The sequence below is a fragment of the Haliotis rubra genome, unplaced genomic scaffold (genome assembly GCF_003918875.1).
Source record: "Haliotis rubra isolate DU_JTF1 unplaced genomic scaffold, ASM391887v1 Scf13, whole genome shotgun sequence".
Lineage (NCBI taxonomy): Eukaryota > Metazoa > Mollusca > Gastropoda > Lepetellida > Haliotidae > Haliotis > Haliotis rubra.
The window spans coordinates 326990-353063 of NW_025765225.1; the positions used below are offsets into that span (position 1 = coordinate 326990).

Consider the following 26074-nt stretch of genomic DNA (forward strand, 5'->3'; position numbering starts at 1 on the left):
GGGTAGAATGGTTATGTAGATTTGATATATATTTGGATAAGGAATTTCAATGATTAACAAATATATGGGTGGATTTGATTTGGTAGCTCCTGTCTAAATGCCCTTTAGCTTCAGCTACATAATTTTTTAACATTTCTAAACTACAATCATCTTACAGAAAGGTTTCAGTAATTTTGACTCCTACACCTCATGCCTTTTTTTATGACATACATTGAAACACAAACTTTCTGCTCTCTGTTTGGATAATCATCCAGAGGCAATTTCTCTTGAGACATGTTGCTTGTTTCAAACAATACGTAAATTTGCTGTTTCAACTGCAATCTTGATAAAGATTGTGTCATCTTTCAAGTAGTTGTTTGTCGGGTTCTCCAGGACAGAATGGCTGACAAACAGAGGACACCCAGATGCGATGTTCATCTCGGTCTGGGGCTTGCGGAAGCTGCTGCTACTGGGATCAGGGTGGAAATGATCGCTCAGATGACGCCGCTCCACTCCTTGGTCCAGCAAGTAGAGGGTGACCTTCTGCTGGAACGGCCAGGGAAGGAGAGAGTCGTACTCGCCACGCATGATGACAAAGAACAATGACACGTGTGTTGTTTTGCCCATGCCATCGCCGTTCAGGTAGACCCTCGCACACATTTTGTATCCATACTTGCTGGTGTAGAATGGCTGGCTGTAGAGTGACAGGGTTCTCCCACTCACAGCCTCCTGCTTGCGGCGCGTGTAGTCTCGGATCTTCCACAGCAGGACCCCATCATAGCTGGCAGTTTCCAAAATCTGAAATCTCAGATCCATTTCTGCAATTCGCACATCATGGATACCAATTTGTCGGTCATGTGCTGCCAGTTGAGTTGTAAAGGCATCTGTAAAGAAATGACAAACATAAACTTTAAATTCATGGAAATTACAATTCCTACCAGCTTCCCACTTAGATATATCAGATAGAGCATTTTCCTGTAAACAATCATTACTGTTCTTACATGTTGCATATAATAAACACTTCATTTTCATGACAACCCTCAATGATCAACATATAAAATGTCTTTCTTTTTTAACCCCTTAGATCCCCTTATAACTTTATGCAGATGACCAGTTGAGCATTTTGGAATATTTGTTTTGTATCAAACTGAATAAGGAATTGACAGATTCACATTCATTAAATGGCATTGTTAAGTTATGTTTGTAATCTCATAGATTATCGATTCTATTACTAACCAAGATTAGCGTCAGTCAATGTGACCTGCATCTAAGATATTACATCAGTAAATCTCTGTACATCCCATGCATATAATGTAACCCAGAAGTGATTATATATTGCTGTAAGTATTGATATGTTTAGGTATATGAAAGTGAAGAAAACACTGCATCCTGGATGGTATTTAGGTCATTTCATACCTTAATAAAACAAGAGTCATCAGAAGATGACATATCCCCCCGGCCCCCACATCTTTCAAAGAACAAATCATCTGACAGTTACTTAAAGTCCAGCTTGATTTTAGACTAAGTGCAAATCGTTTCCATGGAAATCATGAAAAAAATAAATGACAAAAATCTGCAAATAGCAAAAGGCACCACTTCAAGATCTCACTCACATATCTGCCAAGTTTTGCTGAAAGATATTAAGAAGTTTTCGAGTTGTGCTCCGGAAACGAAACCTACCCCGCCCTTTTGAGACTAAGTCTGAATCGTTTCCATGGAAAACGAGAAAAATAAAAATGACAAAAATCTGCAAATAGCAAAAGGCACCACTTTGGGATCTGCCTCACATATCTGCCAAGTTTTGCTGAAAGGTATTAAGAAGTTTTCGCGTTGTGCTCCGGAAACCAAACCTACCCCTCACTTTTGAGACTAAGTCCGAATTGTTTCCATGGAAACCGGGAAAAATAAAAATGCCAAAAATCTGCAAATAGCAAATGGCACCACTTTAGGATCTGTTTGATATAACTACCAAGTTTTGTTGAAATATATTGAACGGTTCTTGAGTTATGCTCCGGAAACGAAGCCCACCCTTCTTTAAGACTAAGTCAAAAACGTTTCCATGGAAACCGAGAAAAATAAAAATGACAATAATCTGTAAATAGCAAAAGGCACCACCTTAGGTTATGTTTGACATATCTCCCAATTTTGTTTAAAAAATATCGAATGGTCTTTGAGTTATACTCCGGAAACAAAATGATTACGGACGGACGGACGGACAGACGGACAGACGGAGAGGCGACGACTATATCCCACCGCATTACATGCCGGTGGGATAAAAAAGCAGGTCAATACACACCTAATATTCCAAATGTTCATAAAAGATTATGTTTCACTTAATGTCAACAAACCTTCAGTTTTTAATTATATCAAAAGCATTTTTTTTTAAGGAAAAAGCAAATGGCCCACTGGAAACATCAGATATAAAAATGAAAACTTTGACTTGTATATTGGTATGAAAAACATCATTCATGTTGGAGTGGCTGACAAGCCTTTTTTCTTCCTTAAATTTCAAGTTTTTGATGTGGTTAGCCACACAAATATGGCTAAAAACAACTGGAAAAGGCACATATATCAAACTTGATCCTCTGACAAAGTTCATTTCCTAGGTAATGATTGTTAATGAAATGAGGTCCTGGCTTAGTGAAAAAGCTAGCATAGCACAATTAAATGATATCTACTATACCATAACACAGATTTATTAACTTTCTCTGAATGGATGCCATGTCTCTTTCATCAAGGTGTATTATAAATGTATACACAATTTGAAGTTAGAGCTACTCTGTTTTACATTTTGAGGTCCTTTATCGTTGATGTAATGTAATTTAAAAACTGAATGCGTTAGCAACATGTTATATTTGGGATTTCACTTTCCCTGCAAACTACAGATTTTAGTACATTTTTGGATTGAGTCTGATCCAGGATTCGAACCCACATTCTCAGCGTGATGCCTACAAAGTCAGCCATCTAACCCACTGACATGAAACTGGAAGTCTGACAACTTGTAGTCTAGATCATATATTTTGGGTAAACCTCTGACAAACGTGATTGGCACCGCTCCATTTGATGAAGGTACGAATATATCATTTTTAACATGTGGTCAAATGCAACATGCAAATGCAAGTTCAGTTTTTAGTATTTTTCTTATCGAAACCCATCTGGGATTCAAACCCACGCTCAGAGTGAACCACCTAATCACCAGCACAAAAAGTGCAATCAAATATATATATGTGGTGTTATGGCTCAGTGAATTAAGAATGCAAATGAATAACTTAAGTTTCCATTACATTTGGGCAGTAGATACTATTGACAGTTTAGCTTGGTATCAATGTTAACTATCATTTTCAATGTCATTAATGTAATGTCATCAGGCTATTGCCATTTGAAATGCACTGATAAGTTGATCATTACACACTGACTGTAGCATCATTCCCTACCACAAATTTATCTACATCCTTGTTTGATACCTTACAATCGAAGACATAACATTTGTCCTGCTTGGTACTGGGATGAATGAAAAAAATAAATTAAACAAATCAACAAATATTACCCATCCAATCACAAAATCATTTTAATTCTGAAAACATTGCTTGGACACTTGTTTTCAATGTATCTCAGATATATACTGTAAGCCATTAAAAACGCAATTGGTATTTGTTGTCCTGAAACTCACAAAAGTTCTATTGAAGTTTTTGCCTGTGATACAGAGGATGTAGGGATAAAAGGCTGTTATTCGGGCCATTGCGAGTTCGAGTCCCGAAGCATTCCTCTCACATGAACTTTGATACTTAAAACTGAACCTTTGACATTTCTCGTAAACACAACCACATTCATGAAACACGTTGTGCACATGCATTACCTGCACCCAGGCCCTGTAAAAGCACAAGGAATTGTGGAACTCAATCACTTTGAGAAAATGCCACAATTGAAACAAGACGAAAGGAATCAGGTTATCGGTATGGTCAGCCAAGGTGCTTCAGGTGTGATGATTGCTAGGCACTTTAATGTGCATCCATCCACTGTAAGTCGACTCAGACAACGTTTTCAGGCTACCCGAAGTGTTGCTGATCGTCCGCGACCTGGTGCACCACCTGTGATAACAGCTCGACAAAACCGCAATATCCGAGTTTCACACTTGCGAAATCGGTTCCAAACAGCTGATGATGAGGCAAGGAGGACAATTGGGACAAGTCAACGTCACTTCAGCGCCCAAAAGGTGCAAGGACGCCTTGCTGCCTTCAACATCCGGTGTCGTCACCCGTACCATGGTCCAACCTTATTGCATCGCCACAGACTTGCCAGACAGCGATGGGCAGCAAATGGGGCCAATCTTGGCAACAGGACATGGCCAGATGTCATTTTGTCAGATGAATCCAGGTTTAACTTATCCTTTGCAGATGGACGTCCACAGATTTATCGACGTAAAGGAGAAAGACTTGCGCCAAACTGTGTCCTTGAACATGATCGTTTTGGTGGGGGTGGTGTCATGATCAGACCACAGACCATCAGAGGCTGCAGACCATCCAACAGCTGTTCCTGAGAAATGTGCGTCTTTCAATGCCCCAAAGACTGCGAGCATGTCTTGCAGCGCACGGGTGGACACACGATATTGACTGCAAGTGACCCTCCTTTGTTTGATGTCGTTGTTGCGTCACTGATGTTGTTGTTGACTGGACATTTTCAGATGAAATTATTCACAGATGTTCACTTAAAACATATCTGCCAGTTAGGTGTATATCTGTTGAAATTGGTGTGAGTACAGAAAGTATGAATGTCAAATTGCGTTTTTAATGGCTTACAGTATATATGATAAATTATTACTTGTGGTTGGGGTGTCAGTACTTGATGTGACTCGATTGAGTAGTTAGAAAAGGTAGGTCTTTAAAGGCTCCAGGAATCATGGTAACAATGTTGATGGTCCCAAATCAGCGAAGCATGGCATTGCAAAGATCAATGGACAAGAGTCGGCAAAAGTTTTCTGACACAGGTCAACCCATTGCATAAAAATACTCACTTTAGTAATCTGTAACAAGCATTTTCTACAAGGGATCTTGTCGGTTCATATTTGTGATACTGCCATTTGTTTCATTGACTGCCACAGCATTTGGGATACTGTTGGTTGGGTTTTTTGTTTTGTAGTCATTCTGTTTAATTTTGACCTTGTTCATGAATTGTTCACTGCATTACCATATGTTTCCCGGTGTGATAGCTTTCACACCTGTCTTTTTCAAATATTCCAGCAACAGGTTTTTGAGATGATGAAAGCCATATTAATATTGATAACTCCATAACAGTGTGTACAATACCAAACTGGTATTATGCAAAAATGGCAGTACAAATAATTCAAAATCAGGTTCACTATACAGACACTTTTCTTTGGGTGATGGTCTTTATAGAGCTCGCACATAAGGTTAGCTCTGGAGCTGATCACTTCCAATTCATCAATTCAGAGGCACTGTTCAAGTATATCATCATAATAATTGCTTTCTGACCGCTCCTCTATGAGGCAATGACTATTGGCATTCCATGGTATATTTCTGAATGTTTCCACTGAGCAGAACAATGTGCAGCATTGTTGTTTGTTATGTGTGGGTGTTTATTATGTTTGCCCTGGGTATAGAAATCAGCTGTCAAAATCATCAAATTCAAAATCCAATGGCCATTACCAGCCATAGTCGAAAGGCTTCCATATCTTGCTATAGCTGAACCTCCCTCTGCATTCATAACCTGTCCTTGAAGCTCCTCTGTACGTTGTTTCAGTGCCTGTAGGTCTCTACTTTGCTGTTCAATCTGTTCTTTTCTTGGCAGCTCTTCCAACCTTCTCTCAAGAATGATAGTTCTTTCTGTCAAACCAACCATCTTAACCTAAAACCAAATACAAATCTGATGTCATCTCCTTGTCCTAATCTCTGTTTGGCCATTTCTACATCTTCTTGGGTCTGTGCATCTTCTTAACAGTACACAAGTAATGCTGAAGAAATACCAGTAGTTCCCATCAGCTATAATGTATTAATCCACAGCCATTCATGACAAGAAAGGCAGAATATTTTCATGATCACCTCTGCAATTGCTACTAAGCATGTAAAGCACCTGTGACCATCAAACACTATTTATTCACACTACATTTATTACATTCATGCTCTTACTACAAAGACATACATTGTTACATTGTTGATTTGTGCAACATGATCAATTACCCGTACTTTTACTGCAAAGAACATTCTTCCCATTAAACATAAATGAACTTTGTTTTTTGCTTCATTAATTCTTCCCATTTGTCTGTTCTTGCCATACAATATCACCTCCTGAAAAAGTATTGATCCATTTCCCTGTTTTGAAAGCAAGCAGCATCATTTATGAATACAGCATATATTTATCAAACATGTCAACAGTTTTTTGATGGTATTTGTATCAATCTGTCATTCTTCTGAAAAATTAAATCTGTAGGATTAAATCAACAGGAAAGGCAATATAGATAACACTGATAATATCCAAAACTTCATTTAAAGTGTCCACTGAAATCGGATGGCTATTAAAGTACATACCCTCAATTCCTTGAGTGTTTTCTCTAGAGATCCCACTTTCCCTTTCAGTTCCTCATTCTCCTGACTTCTAGCTGTCAGCTCTCCACGGAGGGCATCTCTCTGCTGGGTGATTTCCTGATCAAGTACAACATTATCATGTTGAGAGAAATTGCTGCTCACTTGGACTTGAATAGCAACAATATTCACTTCACATTTTATGCAGTCATTGATAGCTGTGTCAAGAACATAAAACTGTTGCTGTATATATATGACTCTTCTAAATTTAATATATTATTTTGCATGTGTATCCTTTTGAGATACATTTGATCAAATTGGGTAAAAATGTTGGTGTGTGAGTACGTGAATGAGTCCATGCCTTATAATGTCTTGTTCAGCACCTGTTCACTAACTGTCTCCAAACATTATAGTTCAGCGCTTCTTCTGTATCTGTCGTCAGACATTAAAGTCTGTAAAGTCATGTTGAGCACTTGTTCAAAATCTTTTTAGACATTTCAGTCTGTAGTGTCTTGCTCAGCACTTATTCTAAATCTGTCTCCAGACATTCAAGTCTGTAGCATCTTGTAGAACACTTGTTCTGGATCCGTCTCCAGACATTCAAGTCTGTAGCATCTTGTAGAACACTTGTTCTAAATCTGTCTCCAGACATTTCAGTCTGTAGTGTCTTGCTCAGCACTTATTCTGCTCTACTCCCATTTGTGAGAACTCCCAGTTGTGAGACAGTGGAGTAGGTAATTAGCAAAGAAAACACACCTTACTCCCCTATCTGATAGAATGGATTAACCCCAGCTAATTAGGGATTAACTATTTAACTGAATCTTGTGGAGGTAACTTAATGAAAGTAATTAACCTACTCAGGTAAATGGCTTTAAAAAAATAAACGCTTTGTGTAGGTAACTTCGTGATCATTTGAAAGAGAAAGTAATTCACCTATTCAGATTTACGTGTTTGAAAAATCTAGCAATAACTGTTGTAACTATAATTAATCCAAATGTATTTATTAAAATTTGACTGCTCTTTCCGATCACCATTATGGCAGGCCTTCAACAAGTAGAATATATCACCAGTTCACGAGGCAGTATTCAGGTGCTCTTTCAGGGTTACCTGTAGAAGGGTGACTATATAACGGGGAGAGTATCCCTGCCTGTATTACAAGAACAAGCAGCGCCAGACTTGTACCTATTGGAGATGTACAAAAACAACGTGCAACGGCAAATGCACTAAAGTCGGCGACTTTGTTTTGAATGTGACCGATCATGACCATCCTCCAGAAGATGTCCACTGCCTCCGAAAATAGAGAAGGCAGAGAAGACCAAGCTGTGCCAACTCGCCCTGGGAGGCCCTCGATCGAGGGAACGCGTGTATAGGGAAATAGACAATCGCCTACATAGACTCAAAGATCAACTCGCCGATGGAACGAAAAATCACATGCAGTATCTTGATGCAGTCGGCAAACAACTGGAAATATGAAAAGTGTCAAGATCTCCAAATATGGACCCATGTACAAAAGTGTTTTATAATGACACGCAAACATCATAACAGTTAATCAAATGTGTTAATCATCAAAATGTGTGAATCATAAATCATAATGAAATATTTAATGAACTATTTCTTCTGTGTAAATAAAATGATTAACTTTTTCAGTATTTCAGTATCTAACTTGTTCTTTATTGAAAACAATAAATGCTCTTCAACGAACAATGTCTTCTGTGTTAATTAACTCATTAATGGACTATCCTGCGGGTACTCTTCAGCAGCAGGGCTGTTCCCACTTTCATCGTAGGAATGGGGAAGCACAACCTGTGTGCACTGAACCATAAATAATGTGTCTCACAACTGGAAGTTCTCACAAATGGGAGAACACCCTTATTCTGAATCTGTCTCCAGACATTAAAGTCTGTAGTGTCTTGCTCAGCACTTGTTCTAAATCTGTCTCCAGACATTCAAGTCTGTAGCATCTTGTAGAACACTTGTTCTAAATCTGTCTACAGACATTCAAGTCAGTAGCATCTTGTAGAACACTTGTTCTAAATCTGTCTCCAGACATTCAAGTCTGTAGCATCTTGTAGAACACTTGTTCTAAATCTGTCTCCAGACATTCAAGTCTGTAGCATCTTGTAGAACACTTGTTCTGAATCGGTCTCCAGACATTCAAGTCTGTAGCATCTTGTAGAACACTTGTTCTAAATCGGTCTCCAGACATTCAAGTCTGTAGCATCTTGTAGAACACTTGTTCTAAATCGGTCTCCAGACATTCAAGTCTGTAGCATCTTGTAGAACACTTGTTCTAAATCTGTCTCCAGACATTCAAGTCTGTAGCATCTTGTAGAACACTTGTTCTAAATCGGTCTCCAGACATTCAAGTCTCAAGTAGCATCTTGTAGCATCTTGTCAAGTCTGTAACACTTGTAGAACACTTGTTCTCAATCTGTCTCCAGACATTCAAGTCTGTAGCATCTTGTAGAACACTTGTTCTAAATCTGTCTCCAGACATTCAAGTCTGTAGCATCTTGTAGAACACTTGTTCTAAATCGGTCTCCAGACATTCAAGTCTGTAGCATCTTGTAGAACACTTGTTCTAAATCGGGTTAGCATCTTGTAGAACTCCAGACATTCAAGTCTGTAGCATCTTGTAGAACACTTGTTCTAAATCTGTCTCCAGACATTCAAGTCTGTAGCATCTTGTAGAACACTTGTTCTAAATCGGTCTCCAGACATTCAAGTCTGTAGCATCTTGTAGAACACTTGTTCTCAATCGGTCTCCAGACATTCAAGTCTGTAGCATCTTGTAGAACACTTGTTCTAAATCGGTCTCCAGACATTCAAGTCTGTAGCATCTTGTAGAACACTTGTTCTGAATCGGTCTCCAGACATTCAAGTCTGTAGCATCTTGTAGAACACTTGTTCTAAATCTGTCTCCAGACATTCAAGTCTGTAGCATCTTGTAGAACACTTGTTCTAAATCTGTCTCCAGACATTAAAGTCTGTAGTGTCTTGATGAGCACGTTCTGAATCTGTCTCAAAACATTAAAGCACGTTCTGAATCTGTCTCCAGATATGAAGTCTGCAATGTCTTGATGAGCACACATTATTACTGATCTGCAGACACTGACAGCAATAGTGTCCTGTTGAGCACACATAATTGGCTATAACTAGGCACGGAAGAACTCTGCGACTTTAGCCTCTTGTCCAAAGGCACCTTCAAAATATGAGAACAATAAACTTACTGGTTCAATACATGCCAAACAAATAGCTTCATCTTTTTGCCCCGTACATCCTATTTCGATAATTTACAGCCCCAATTCTTCTTCGGAAAATAAGGATCTAATGATTAAATGTTTTGTTGAGATGTGACACACTGGTGGGTTGCCAGTGTTCTACTGAGGTAACAGCCTCATCAGATTCTTGAAATAACTTGTTGATTGGTGCATAATATTAACACTTACTGAAAAGCAAAGTCATGTTGATGGCTATGTCTTTTATGGGACTCAATGACTGTTGCAAACATATTTTATTATATTCATCCCCCCAATTCAAATACTGATTGTGAACGGCCTGTTTTTCTCTGTTTTATATCTCTGACTTTCTCAGCAGCTTTATAGTATCACTGGATTGTGTTTGTTCTGTGATTTCCACCAATTGTAACAACTTGAACTTATGCAAATGAACATTGCAATCAAATTACATCATAAATTTGATTCATTCTAATTATTTGGTCTATAGTTCAAGTTTACATGTTTTATTTACTGGAAGCACATACCGGTAGCAAATGTATTTCACTAGTTTTTCTGATGGTAATAACCATCCTCAAAACCTATTTACACTCATTTCTAATTTTCAAATTTAATCAGATACATGGTGTTTACACATATACAATTTGTTTACCTGTAACTGTGATCGAATTTCAAAACTCTGCAGCTCCATACTGCCTGTGTACATAGTAACTAGCTCAAGGTGTTCATTTACACTCTTCTTGATGTGCTCTTCAATATCAGCTTCTGTTCCCTGTGATAAACAAAACAGTGACACTGCACTGTAGATCATCTGGATATTTACCAAATGAAAACTACTTAGAAACATTTGCAATGATCATTGTTGTTCAAAAATACTGAGGACAAAGATATAACAAGATAAAAGAAGTAAAAGGACTCAAATGTTTCAAAAGCCTGCAATAAACTGTAGACCATTGTAACAGTTCAGTTTACTTTACACAAAATAGAAGCCAGGTAAGTTAAAACACATAAAATGATTATAGATGAAGCTGACTGACGCAACATACGTGGATGTGGATCCAAAGGATTTAAATTTGCTCATTCCAAACTGTAGAAGCATTATGTATGCAAAATCTCAAAATGATATACATGTATATTATTAAGAGACATATTTCAAAATAATTACCTTCAATGATCTAATTTTGGGCAAACAAACACATTTCTTTCTGCTGTTCATGATTGGTTAACATGCAACAACATAAGTTCAAATGGCTCTAAAGCGAGTTGAAATTAGTTAATTCTTATAACAAGAGGTACCAGTATTAGTAAAAGACATATGTTCATGATCCTGTGCAATCGAGACATGGAGTCTGGCTACTTCTGTCCCACTTCTGCAGTATTGCCATTAAGTTTAATGAAGGCAATATAACATGGTTCAGTATTCTAAAAATCACAAATCATCTAAAGTACTGTTGATAATAGAAAAAAAACTGTTTATAGGCTGTTACTCTGTATCCCTAAAATTTACACAATTGCAAACAGCAAATGTCCAAATAACCGACATCGGCCTAACTGGGCATTTAGTGCAATGCATAATAGGATATCCAGAAAAGCATGTTTACTTGTAAAATTGGGCAAAATAATAGATCAGACTATAGATGGCAATTAGGTCGCTCAGCCAGGTATGACGAGGGACTGTCAACTCACCTGGCATGAAATGCATGTGCTGCCAACAGGCACAAGGGGTCATCTCAAATATATTTATGCTTTATCATGTGTGTTGAATATGTCTCATCTATTGATTAACATCTAACGTGTCTTTCTTTCATAAAGTTTATATTGAGATATGTAAGAGAGTATGATACCCATAGAAAAGCTTAAATCAGCCATCGTATTAATTGTCTTAAAATATATAGGTGGCATGACCACCCAAAGATTAACAGGACTGGATATTATTTGTAAATTCTCCTAAAGGATTATCTTATCTGAGCTGATATGTATATCCCCCAGCCCAACCCTAACCACCGTCTGTGACACCCATCCTGGTTTTGCTTTGAGACGACCCCTCTCACTTGTTTGTTTTTTCGTGATGGTGAGACTCAGTGATAGCTACATCCTTACTAGTTTTGGTATTAAATCATTATATTTTATGTCAGCTATCGTTTGTAATGAAGCGAAGTCTAATTTCAAAATGGGCATTTAAAAAGTGTCCTTTGTAATGCAATATCATCGCACACTAATTTGTATAAAGACACGGTCCAAATAAGTCGCTTTGGACTTTAAAAAAGAGCATTGCTCATTTCTGCACTAATCTCTCCTTAATAAAGTCCTTTTTTCATATTTCCTACCTCCCTACCACTCAGACTGTAGTTACGCCGAACTTAGTTCAACAGATATTTCACACTTTCTCATATTAATCACATAAATTGTTAAAAAAGTTTTTCTATTTCCGACAGTACTTTAGAAGCAAAAGGTCACCCCAAGATTTATCTGTACAGCAAGTTTTATAAGGAATTATGTTCGTTTTGGAGTTCTGGGCCTCCTTTCACAAAGCACTAAGGTGATCGTAAGTCACTAACGTAACCTTAGTATGATAGTTAAGGTTAACCTTAGTAAGGTTGCTTCATGAAAGGAGCACCAGATCAGATTGAAAGTGATGGAAGTGCTTGCTGTAAAAGTCCAACTAGTCTTCATGAAAACATAAATCATCAAAGGGCATAGATTCACCATTAGACTGATCTGTATAGCAAGTTTCATCCAAAACATTTCAGTGGTTTAAATGTTCTGCACTCTGGAAACAGGAAATAGATGGCAGACAGAGAGACACACATTCTGACCTTTATAATCCACTCTGTGTTTCCTAACAGGAGATAATTAGCATAGCTTCCTGGAGCTCAAGATTCTTACCAGGAATCCCCCAAAGGTAAATGTTTATTGGAAATCTTGCTGCATCTTAAAAGTTTCACAATAATACATTCACCAGTCTTGCATTGCATGTAAACCCATTCAACCAAACACTAATCTTTCACAAAGGTTAAGGAAATACTTTATCATGATTTCTACACATTTGTTTTCCTTTATATATGGTCAAAGTGGACTATTCTTTTTCTGATTATCTCATAACAGCAGGAATCACAACAGCAAAACTCACCACAAACGTACAGCCTGCAGACTTGAAACGACATTCATGGGGCTTTTGGGGGCATGATTTGCTGTGTTCATTCAACTAAAACAAAAACAATTGTCTTCAGAAACTGAAAAAGATACCATTTGGGCAGCTGAAAGGTCCTTAGGAAGTAATGATGCAAATTAGTTTTCAAATACTCCCTCCAAGAATCCACACTGCTTCTGCCAACAATGCTGGAGTGCCTTGAGCCCACTGGTGTAGAAGGTTTCCTAATGATGGTGTAAATACTCCAAAATTGACATAGGCATAATGCTTGTCAGACAGTACTTTCTTCAAGTTTTGAAATTTCACAGTGTGAAGTCTAGGGAATACATGTATAGATGAGGTGAAATTGGGTTTTACATCGTGCTTGAGAATATTTCGCTCATATGACGACGTGCATGCGTGTGTATGTGTATGTGCGGCTGCTTGTACTAGCCCAACATGTATAGATGATGTTCAGTTAGTTCAGGGCCACAGCCATGGCATCAACATACTTTGGCACAACTGCTTTGTCCTGGTGGAACAACATAATTTGCATGAGTGTTCCACAAGGTTTTGGCCTTGTAATTTTGGTAGGTAATGTTTTTACCTTTTGAGAGATAGTCCATCAACCATAGTCGTATTGAAACATTTCATAGTAGTGGCAGTTGGAAGGTCATCCTGATAAGATTCTCTTTTCACCTTTGGAACTTCACAGTGGCAATAGTAGCAGGAGCACTATCCTCTCCATGTACAGATGGATAGCTATTTGCCATTTTAGTTTGAGATACTAAATGACAGAGCTAGAGCCGGCCAATTTGGGGCAATTTTATCATTAGAAAATGCCTAATCACTTTGATGCCTTCAGAAATAAACTGCCTGTAAGCAATGGCAATTATGTCCATCATACACACATCCTATATAGTAAGGGTAAGATATCATCAGGACCCCCTTTATGTCTTAAAATGGGAAATGATTTGGGAAAAAAACATCAATCATGGTAGAAAGTTTGATTCATGTTATGCATAACCACAACTTGGTTTATCAATTAATTAGTTGACCCAAAAATGAAATGACTATAAAAATATCTGAAACACAATATTGGCTTTAAGACAATTCTGAAAATATTATTGAGAACATCACTGACTGTGCAAACTCAACTGAACACCTAATAAACTTTATTTTCTTATTGGATACTTCATTTTCATATTCATTTTTAAAAAGAAATGTTTTTACTTGAATTGGGTTATTATTTATCAAAGTGAGATATGCAAAGTGGAATATGACCAATATATCCAGGACAATAGTCAACACCAATGTACAGTAAAGACAGTAATGTGGTCAGTGGTCGTTATCATGATATATTCACACTGGTCAAAACATGTCAAAGAATTTATTTTGTTAAAGTTTCACTAAGCATAATAAATACTTCAGTTGCTGGCTTGTTATTGTATCGGCTAGCCCATATTTGTATTTGATACCCAATATTCGTGATGTGTAACCTAACTAGCAGCCCAAGCCAGAATGTATTTCTTACCATCTTCCACAAGCAGATGCTTCATGTCAAGTCAGATATTGTACAGTTAGCAATTACAAAAACTAAAGCTATGACAAGCATATTGGCATAGAGACTGTAGTGTTTTAACAGACTTGTACTTAAACAAAATCTCTTATTCTGAAACAGAAACAAAGGTTCGAATGAAACCAAATTCAAGTACAATCTGAAAATATGGAGAATAAAAGTCGTATCATTTTTTTAAAGGTAACCTGCGTGGAGATCTGCCTGTTGAGCTGCGTCTGTAAGGCGATCTGCGCGGAGACCTGCGTGGAGGTGAGCGTCTCTTGGTTCGTGAATGCCTCGGTGAAGCCCTTGACGATCTGGAGATGCTGATGACGTCCTTGAGGCTGTGTCCGAAGGCTGTTCATCTGAGCTGTCATCTGAAGATGAGCGTGCCGTCCTGCGCAGATCTGCTCCTGGTTCTGGGTGTCGCTTCGCTGGACGGCCTCTCCGAAGTATCGTCAGTGTTGGGTCCTTCGTGCAGGTCCAGGTCGTCTCTGCGGGTGATGACTTGAGCATGAGAGCCCTGTGGCTCTCCATCATGCGATGCTCTTCTTTCGGGAAGAGCTTCTCCATCATCTCCATATCTGCTGAGAGAACTGCTGCATGAAGGCCACGGGTTGAAGGTCTGCGATGATAGTAGAGCTGCCCTCTCTGTGTTGATAGCGCGCTTTGGTCCAGGGATCGCTCATCTGCCGCCCTCGGACTGCGTGCTGTATCTCTGGGATGATCAGCAGCGGCTCATCATGAAGTCATCTCTCTTCCATCGGGATGATGTCGGCCGAAAGGTCCCTGTAGTCTGCGCAGAAGTCCCCGTAGAGCTGCTAGACGTCTTAGGGGTATGAGGCTTCATTCTGCGTAGAGGATGGCTTCTTCTTCTTCGTCTGCATGGAGGGGTTGTCCGATGTAGAAGACCTTTTCTTCGAAGTAATGGCGGACAACATCCCACGCCCATCCTCCGAGGACACCTCCGGCAGGTCACTGGATGGAAGTAAGTCGTCTGACAGCAGTAGACAGCTCGTGAAGAACTCAGCCGGTTTATCCATGACTTGTAAAGTCGCCTGGATTGTCACCAGTACGCCTAAGTACAGAGAAATTTTATTTATTAATTTGAATTTCTGTTAAATGCTGATAAAGATTACATCGATAGCTGGAAGTACATGTTGTTGTGCAGCTAGGGCACAGTCAATGCGGGTCTGCAGCAGCGAACCTAAACCTACAACGAAAACAGGTTTTCATGAAATGTAAACAACTGAACAATCACGTACAAAAAACGTGAATAAACAGTGAAAATACGAATAAATTTCAAACCATATTGTTGAAGGATACTCCCTAAACCCCTATAAAGGTAATTTATAGGGTAATAACTAAATAATCAAAGGACATAGTGCCATATTGGAGACACAGGTGCTCTCCCAACCGTCCACTAGGGCGAAGAAGGAGAGAGTGAAGCATGGGAGTACGGTGGCGCCGCTTTCCCGCCAAAACGGCCAGACAGATAACTCTTGGTGAGTAGTGTTTTTACGTCTGTTTTTTATTGAAGGGAGCTTCAATAGGAGATACAAGTGTTCCACTAACATTCGCAAGAGGAAGGAGAAAAGCAATAATACATGAGTCAGGATAAGGAAAAATTTCAGCCAATCAAACATACACAACTGATGAACAAAAAGCCATAGATAAATCTGTATTGACATTATCATCTTTGCTTTCAAAAAAGGGATTGACAAAGAATGCATGTTTCTAACTGCAGGCAACAAATAAGTTGAATTATGTCTTGAGTAAACTAACAAAATGCGCACATAAAACAAACTTTGCCACTGGTATCCGATCTAACAGGATGCAGATATTTGGTGTTTGAAACTGTTATCCAGTGGTCAGGATGTTGCTTGACCTTGCTTGTAAATAAATGCATTTATTCTGAAATAAGAACAGAAAGACCTGATGTGCCTTACATACCGTTTAGCACAGAGAAATACTATTAGAACTGTGACTGATAACATAGCTGTTATCTATTGCTAGCTTTCCATGGGGCTTGATGACAGCATTTGGAGAATAAAAACACACATGGAAAGTTTTTCACATTTTAAAGTATTTTCACGAAGAAAGTGATACAATATGTATGAATATCTCAATGTCAAGACAATCAAAATGAAACACATTGAATGGACTGTGAAAAAATGTGATGATGTGATAGAAGTACTTAACTGTCTGCAAGGAACTTTGAGCAGAAGGGTGACTGGTTTCATACAACCAAGGCATATTCATATTGCAATATAGGCACTGGACTCTGACCTAAAGAATCTGACAACCGGTATTTTGTAATTCATCCATAAGCAATACATTCACATTTTCTCCTCAATTTGCCACTAGGTGAGGTGAGGTGAAATTTGATTTTACATCGTGCTTAAGAATATCTCGCTCATATGACGACATGCATGCGTGTGTATGTGTATGTGCGGCTGCTTGTACTAGCCCAGACTTAAGCTGGTTTTGTAGTGCTAGCCCACAGAGATACCATGCCGCAGTGAAGCATGAATACCCCACTCAGACACATTATACTGACTCCGAGCTGACCAGTCCTTGTTGTACCCATTAATGCTGAGCGCCAGGCAGGGACCTACAAGTACCATATTTTATAGCTAAAATACATGGAATTATCATGAAACGGCCCTCCCATTATCAGAAACTTGCGGGCCGCTGCAAATGATATTGGACCACTCAACCTTAACAACGGGCCACTATCAATTCTGTTGTCAAGTGACATCATAGTGGGTGCGTGGGCTTACGGTTCATTTGACATTGGCTTTGGACTGGCAGATATTCTGGGGCAAACAAGTCAAAGCAACCCGAATTCCCGCTTCAAATACAGTAATATTGGCTTTCTTGCTGGTGCTAACCTTAACAATTGCACTATTAACGTTGTTGTTTGATCAAACCCGAACACTGACATAGTTTGACATGTTGCAGGCTATGGTCTTGTCAAAGGCCATGGTCGAATATCGTCACTTTCTGTTGTGACGTCACTTGAATTGTTCGATGACGTAATTGCATTCGGGCAGTCAACCCCGTCAGAAGTTGGTTTTGAGTAAACTTTCAGTCAAATACCTTTGTTGTTTCCTTTTTCTTTTCAACACAAATTCCATGTATTTTAGCAATAATAACGGTAATGCTATTTTTGAGGGCATTATCATTTGCAGAAGCCCTCGGTCTTTTTAAACTGCCCTCCTTCGTCGGGCAGTTAATGGAAGACCTCGGTCTTCTGATAATTATCTCAAAAATAGCATTACCCTTATATTAACGTCTTTTGGTATGACGCAGATCGAACCCACGACCTTCCGCTCTCCAGGCGGACGCTCTAACCACTACACCACGGAGGCGGTCCCAATTTAACACTAATGAAAAATAAACAAGAAGTAAGTTTCGCTATGCAGTGCTAGCTCTGTTGCTATGGTTTGACAACTGAATCAGGCACAACCTAAAGGTGTGACGTCACACTCAGGAAATATTTTCCGCCAATGCACTGTCCCTTGAAGCGTAATGAAATCCACTCAAAATCAGCTATAATTACAGTAATGTATTTGGATAGTTGCATCCCAGCAGTTTTGCTATAGAAAACAAGAAATTAAAACAGCAGCATTTTCTACAGTAATGTGTATATGAATATGAAAGGAGAGAAATCTCAAGCCTAAGTAGGTAATATATGATATTGCACTCTTATTTTGGTTTTCAAAAGCTGTATGGATGGAAGTAGTGACCTGGTCAATTGTTCTTCAGAAATATCAGCTGTTCAATTAAAGGAAAACCTTGTCATCAAGTAATATCTGGAAATAATCATTTTTAATCAATTTCCAAGTTAATTATGAAAATGTTTCATTATCTGCATTTGGATATTATATGCACCAATGTGTAAAATTCACTATTAGAAAAATCAATTTTCTTTCCTGTGCTTTCTCTTTTACAGTTGAAAACTTTTAACTTTTTTCAGTAATTTCCTTTTTTGCCTTACCTCTGTAACATTATTTTTTGTTATCATTTATTATTTTATTTTTTCAATAAAAGATTTTCTGGAACTTTCAGTATTACCAAACAAATAGTTCATATGTAAAACAGGTAACAAATACAACCAGTGGAATAGGGGAGGTAATTCAACTGTTAAATAATCTTGTGGTGGTGAGCTGAGGTCATGAAATTAACTTTATTTCAGTCTCACTTGTGAAACAAGGACAACAAGGTAAAAGACTCTACTACTACTACTGCTGCTGCTGCTGCTGCTGCTGATGATGATGATGATGATGATGATGAGTTCTCCAGTCAGCCTACAGGAAAGGCCATAGTACTGAGTTTGCCCTTGTTCGCATTGAGAATGATCTCCTTCGGGCAGTTGACAAGGATGGTGCAGCAGTGTTGGTACTCCTGGATTTAAGAGCTGCTTTTGACACCATTGATCAGGGAAGACTCCTTGATACCCTTGAGCAGAGATTTGGTGTTAATGGCGATGCACTATTCTGGCTGAAATCCTATCTGATAGGTCGATACCAATGTGTCGATGTGGGCGGTATTAGATCTGAGATGACAGAAAATACTTCAGTCACATTTGCATACATTACAATCCATCAGCATTATCTGGCTGCCGTCCTTTTGTTCCATTACAGTGCACTGTATAAGTCTGTGCCAGCTGCAAACAAATAAAAAACACTGTTAAAAGTTATCTGTATTACATGTTTTCTGCATCATCCTGCACAGATCGTCACACCTTAAAGATCACAATCCAAAGACGTATTATCTTTGGGAGATGACGTCCATTTGGCAGCGTCAACCCACAAACTATCTCTATTTGCTGATCTATGGTAACAAACATATGTTTGTATATCTGAAAAGTGCAAAACATTATGCAAAATCAGTTATACTCGCACAAAGATTTGGGGCCAACACATGACTAGTATCAAACACAAGTTTAAAGTAGGAACAGTTGTCAAACAAAGGTGATTCAAGTACAACAAATCAGATCATGCAGACATTTAATTTTAATCTTACTTATTTTTGCTACAAGAGCGCAATGTTCTTCAGAAAAAGCACTTCCTGTCATCAAAAAGGAAAGAACTCAATCTGCTGTATGTAATAATCATAAGCATGAAATACAACATATAAATTTCAAAATTACCTCATCTCTTGATGTTTTTTGTTTGTTTGTAGAAATCCAGACTGCATCAAATCTGGGTAGCCATTTCAACAGTAAAAGCAGTACAGACAAAATCCTTGACAGTCAGTTTCCATAGACATGGTAATTGTTCAAAATATTCTCATATTCTTTGCTCTATTAAACAGGTATAAGATGTCTTGCAAATAGTAAATTCAAAGAATATTCGGCAGTTAGTAAGTCCTGTTAACAGCTGTAGCTATCCTTTGAACCTGCAAAATATACTGAGCACTGCAACATCAATTAGTCATTTCTTTTGGTTCACCTGGACTGTGAAACAACTCAAAGTTAACATCATTATATTTCAGCCTGGAAACAAACCTGTTCAGACTCAGTTTCAATTCACATTGCTGTCCAGTTAATTTGAAAATCTTCAGAAATGAAATGCTCACTCAGTGACATTGAATTTTGTAACTTGAACTTGGAAAGTGTTTTATCCACCACATCAGTATGTACTCCAAGTGGCTGCCAACCACCCTCGTACTTGAATGAGTTCATTGATGGGAAAACATCTTGTTTATGAAAATCCAACTTTGAATGGTGAAAAACTCCCAAATTATTTCTGTGAATAATACTGCATACGTTCCAAAATGTGAAACAAATGTATCAGCTGCAATCCAAAAAATGTGGTCAGTTGGTTTGAAAATTACCATACAAAACCACCATAAAACCGCTTTTCACTTCATCTGTTGAGGAAAGGACATAACCCTTTGACACACTACTGATGATAACCCCCTTGGTACAAAACATGTTCTTAAAATTGTATTCTAATTAGTATGGTGGCCACATACGCCTGTAAACCAAGTCACAAAAAGAAGAAGTCTGAATTTGAACTTGAAACCAAAAGAGGTATTCATTAGTTACGTATGTAGATCATGATTGGGATTCTTTCAAACTTCAGTTGTGCTCCTTTTTTAACTAACAAACATTCTCCCCTTCATAAAAAGTGTGTTTGAGTGTCTGAACCATTTCCGGATTGTTTATATGATGGTAATCAGCAGATCCATGAATTCTCACTTATCACTTCCCCATATAACTTGCTGGAGATTGATGTTCCAGTGTTTTGCTTTTTCAGCACATGATGGATATCATGAAGTATCATGCTACACTTTAGAGAAGCAATATTGACAAAATCCTTGACGGTCAGTTTCCATATACCGTACATACAAATAATACAAAATATTTGTACATTCTCAGTTATATGGAAGTTTAATTTATTGTAAAACAATAGTATTGTATATTATTATGTCAATGACTTATTACTGCCTCTAAATGTACTGCCACTCTAACATGTAAAGTCATTGTATTACTTCACAGTAATCATTGGGTAATTGGAATATATTTGTAAACATAATTAATTTTATAATACAATTGTTTATCTTACTACAAGTCTTTGTTGTTTGTTGGTTTCCCACTAACTTCTTTCCTGTATAGATATCTGGGTTTAAATACTATCTTAATGTGGAAATTGACATGTAACAATATTAAAGAAGTTCAGTTGATGTTTGCACAAATTACAAAGTAATTAAGCAATTATTGTAACAACAAAAATGAACCTTTGATATTATCAGCATATGCAATGAAACTCTTCAAACATTGACTCACATCTTTTCTAGCCATAGGTTGTGCTCCACATTTAAATGGACAATGGATAATAGTCTCTGGGCAGTCCTCCTCGTGGTGTTTCTGTAAAAGAAAACATGTAAGAATGCATTCCTACATTCCCAAGGAAAGTTTTAAGCTATTACAATGATTCCATCTTTTCTGGCTATACCTAAAATCTTTAATATCATACAAGGACAAAATACCATATGAAACAAGATTATGTTTTATTACATTAGAACACTGAATTAGGAAACACATGATTAAACACAACAAAATATGTCACATAATTAAAATGTTTATGATCTGATTCCAGTACAATGAATATATTTGAGTCCTGTTATGGTCTAAGATGTCCTCTTTAAGTTTTGTGTTCATCCCTTTAACCAGTTCAGAGAATAACAAAGCATATGTTCGTGGGGATAATATGTTTATTACATAGATTGATGTTTCGGCGTAGAAAATTTGCTTTGTTATTGACTCAATAACTTCTAGAATGTCAATCAATCAATCAGTTCAGAGAAGTAAAACGTGCACACCCAATGACTACCAAGACAGACAGAGCAAATTTGCTTACCTTATCATCTTTGACAGGATACTGTGTCTTACAATGTCTGCAAGTGATCTGACGAAACTGACATGCCGACTGAACATGCCGATCCATATCTTTAGAAGGAATAACTTCCTTACACCCATACTGCTTGTTTGGACATTCAAGTCCTTGGTATGGGCACTTTGACATGTGGCTCTGTGGATAAAACCAGTGTATATGTTAAAGATATAATCAAGAAATCTGTATCACTCATTAAGCATCCTGGATGACAAGAGGTTCTGTAGCATGCATTGTTTTAAAAAAAAATTAAGATAAAAGTTCAAACTAGAAAAAATGTTTGCAAGCACCTGGAAAAACCAAAAGCTGACCATCATTATTTAGAGAAGTCCAATGTGAGATGAATAGACCTTCATTTTGGAAAAATATTACATAAAAAAATATATCAAAATTTCAGTGCTTCTAATGTGATCATCCAACTGCCAAAACCCTCCGTCTATCATTTTATGTCAATTTTACTATTATCAGGTTTTGATGATAAAAGAAAATCATCCAACAAATCAAAATTGAAACTTCCTGGTAGACAATTATTGGGTTTTTCAGTTTCATGAAGAACGGAGAGAGGCAGTCATGCAGTCATGAACACAAAGAGCATGAGGTGCTAAAAAAACTTGTTTAAATTTATCGTGACAGATTTGGTTCACACCAGTATCACAGGCACAACATTTGTTTGTGTGGGTTGCCATAACTGAATGCACTCCCTCAGCTTTATTTTTAATCACAGAATTTGGCTGATGCACTGTGTACAAGTGAAACTGGACTATCCTCATGATGACAACACACTACCTCATTATGTTAGGTCTTGATACCTACTTACAGGAGGACACCACTGGCCAAAAAGTACTGATCCTTAAAAGGAATTTACTAAAATGCTTAACATGAATTTTCATAAAGATTCATAAAATACACCTCAGGATTCGGAAACTGAATAGATGGTTAATGATTTGAATGAAATAGGGTGCAACCTTTTGCAAATGGAGCTCCTTTTTTCTCTAACTGAGAACAATGTTACAATGACATTGATGGATATGGATAAAAAACACTCTTTTCATGGCACACTAAAATTCCAAAGACCACACCAAAACATCTTCACAAGTGCACAGACACACTCGAAAACAAATACTGGTACATTAAGATCCCAGTTAATCATTTTAATGATATTGTTTGGACAGAAAGCTTTAAAAACACTGAAAATTTTCTTTCAGAAGAAATTATTGTAAATAGTTTCTATTAGCTATATGAACCTCATTCATGTGCTGATACTATATCATCAATCAAACCTACTTCCAAGTCTCTCCAAGGTACAGTCACCGTACAGCCCTGTGCACGATTCTGACAGTAGACTGGGACTTGACGAATTTCACGTCTTGCACTTGCATCTCGAAAGAGCTGAAAGAGGATGCCCCATAAATGGCTAAATCAGTATTATGTCACAAATAGAATTAGCTTAAATCAACAGATTACCATTAGAATTATATGATGATATCTGACATAATAATACCCTTTATTATAAGGTGAATTGGGATCAGAAAGAAAATCACATACAGAAAGTTCTATCCTTTTACAATCTCTCATCAGGAATGACCACACTTGCACCGACTTTGTTCAACTTATAAAGTTATGGATGCCAATGGGGAGTCTCTGTGACTTACCGGTACATCATTTTTCTTGCTCTGATCGTATTGTTTGTCATTCCTGGTTCAATTAACAATTCGCCTTGTCCATACAAAGTTATTTACATGTTGCTTGGATAAAGCATGACTATGCTGCGTTCAACAATGTTGACAAAACTCATTAAACTATTCAAACACCATCAGTTATGGGCTTCAAACAATTCAAAATATGTAAGTAACAACATTTATGTTTGCATGAAAAGATCATATTAAGTACGGTTTTATGCTACTTTTAGCATTATTATGGCAATATTATGGAGGGGAAAACCAGGAAGTGAGAGTAACGTATTGTAATACAGTAATGTGTTCATTAATGGACAGTGACTTGCTAACTTACTAAATCTTTTAACTTGTAGGTCGCTATGTATAACTACACAAAGATTAGACCAAAAGTATCAGGTAACATTTATCTTTCAAAGTGTTGAAACCGTTAAAAAAAAGTGAAATCCATTTCAGAACCGTAAAGTGTAAGATGAATGGTATCTGACAGGTGCAAGTGCAGTAATCTGTTTCTTACCCACCTCAAAAATACACTGTGTCAGCATCGAATTGACAAATATTTTGATGCTTCTCATAATCACAGTGGTACATTCATATAAATAACACAACAGTCATCAGGTCTACTGCTTACTACTCATGCCTCATGTGACGCTCCAAATATATACATTTCCATCATACCTGTATGATTATGAAGGCGAAGATGGAAACAAAAACCAATAAAGATAAAAAACGATAATACCAAGAAGGATGTATGTATGCGCTAAAACCATAAAGTTTCAAAACAAAGTGTCACAACATGTACTACAGATATGTACGCCAGGTATAAGAAAAGAGCATAGAGTGACAAATTAGTATTTGAAGCACATGAATTCACTTGGAACCAACTGAGTTAGCCAGAGGTTTCAAACGAAATATTCCCATGCTTCAAATACTCAATAACTCCTGGAAAGTGGCCAACACATGATGTTTATCGACATTGTAGACACAATTTCAAGGAATCAAATACCATTCAATCATACAGAGCTACAGATAACTTTTTGGGTCATTGAGTTATGTACTTGCTTGTGTTCATCTCAATTTATAATTGGGTATCCTAATTTTCCTTTGAGTAAACAAATAAATTGTACTCACCCCACTCAAACTCAATAGGTATTTTGCTGTTTTCCATTAATTTTTATAATATAATAAAATTCAAATGTTGGTGTTTGTTATTTTGGGGAGTTTCATACCCTGTTGTAACAAGTTAATAGTATAGTACTGTAGTATCTCAGTGTGGGTACCTGTTTCTTGTAAATTGGTTCGCATGGTTCTTCAGGATCTGATGCTGGGCACTGGGCTGGTTCTCCTTTTGCAAAAATACTTAAACTACATTCTTCACACATGCGATGACCACAGGAGGTCTGAACAGCATTTTTTAGCACCTCTAAACATACTGGGCATTTAAAACGCTCCTCGAGATGAACAAAGTTGGGAATCAGATGAAGAGAATCAGAACTTAGGGACGACAGAGGACTTCCGCTATTTTTTTTAGCCATCTCAAACCAGTGGGAACCTGAAAAATATAATGGTTTAAAAGAAGTTACTCAATCACAACATTGTCAATATTGTATGGGCTAAGTATGAACACAACAGAAGTTTTACTAAGGGATTCGTCATAAGGTGTTAAGAATATACAATAAAGAATACATTGGATGGCGGGATGGTTTACCGTGCAGTTACTACAAGTCTTTATATTTTAACACTTTGGGTATTTTTAACAATATAGTTTTGGATATATGTTTTCCGATGACTTTAGAAGAAAGGGCAGAGACATATGTAATGAAATTCTTCGCCAATGTTGTAGAGGGTACATATTCAGAACCGCGATGGGGTCCAGCAGTCAAGACATACAGACTGTAACTAAGTGTAAGTGTAAGTCAACCCTAGTTCATATGAATAAACTCGTTTTCCAGCCAAGGCCTACATCGAGTTGTCGAGCACACCTTGGTATAGTGCAAAGTCGTCTAGTTATATATGCTGGACTAAGTCAACCCCATCGCGGCTCTCAATATTAATACACGTTGGAAATATTGGAGTAGTTGACTGATATTTATTGTTTCGATGGCTCCTTTTTTTGCTCATAACTATGGCTAGAAGCATTAAAGTCATTCATTCCGGGTCGGTCCCGAGCTGGGCCTATGTACAGTTCGGGAAATAACACGTTACCTCTACCAACACGCACCCAAAATCACAAGCAACGCCACGACATGTTTTGGACATGCGCACGGAAAATCCAGTACTATATTTAGTAACACACACTCTCTGTCTCCCACCTCTCTTCCCACAAGGAGGAACAGACCCCGAGGGGTGTAAATGTTCCTGCGTTGAGTGTGCTACGCAGCCCGCCAGGGTGGCACCAACAGTCAATTGTCTAAATATTTTTCGGTTTCTTTTTCCATTAAAGCGAATGTACATTCAGTACAAAAGGGTGGGCACACACACATACACACTGGATCCGCCTATGCTCAGCGTATCGATATTCCAGCTACATATCGGCTGTATCCAGCTGTAAATAAT

General features: G+C 37.8%; 1 protein-coding gene and 1 long non-coding RNA gene across 2 annotated transcripts; one reads left to right on the forward strand and one right to left on the reverse strand.

Moving 5' to 3' along the window:
• LOC124267210 (TNF receptor-associated factor 3-like) lies at window positions 1-25065 on the reverse strand. Its single transcript, XM_046702127.1, has 10 exons — window positions 24799-25065; window positions 23130-23234; window positions 21813-21983; window positions 21239-21319; window positions 12882-12956; window positions 10404-10523; window positions 6522-6635; window positions 5491-5841; window positions 3650-3672; window positions 1-1018 (listed from the first exon to the last, which is right to left on the reverse strand). The coding sequence occupies exons 1-10, from the start codon at window positions 25051-25053 to the stop codon at window positions 286-288; spliced, it is 2028 nt and encodes a 675-aa protein (XP_046558083.1). The 5' UTR covers window positions 25054-25065; the 3' UTR covers window positions 1-285.
• On the forward strand, window positions 18732-21016 carry LOC124267066. Its single transcript, XR_006895938.1, has 2 exons — window positions 18732-19717; window positions 20709-21016. It is a non-coding gene; the product is annotated as an uncharacterized LOC124267066 (long non-coding RNA).
• Window positions 25066-26074: the final 1009 nt, after the last annotated feature.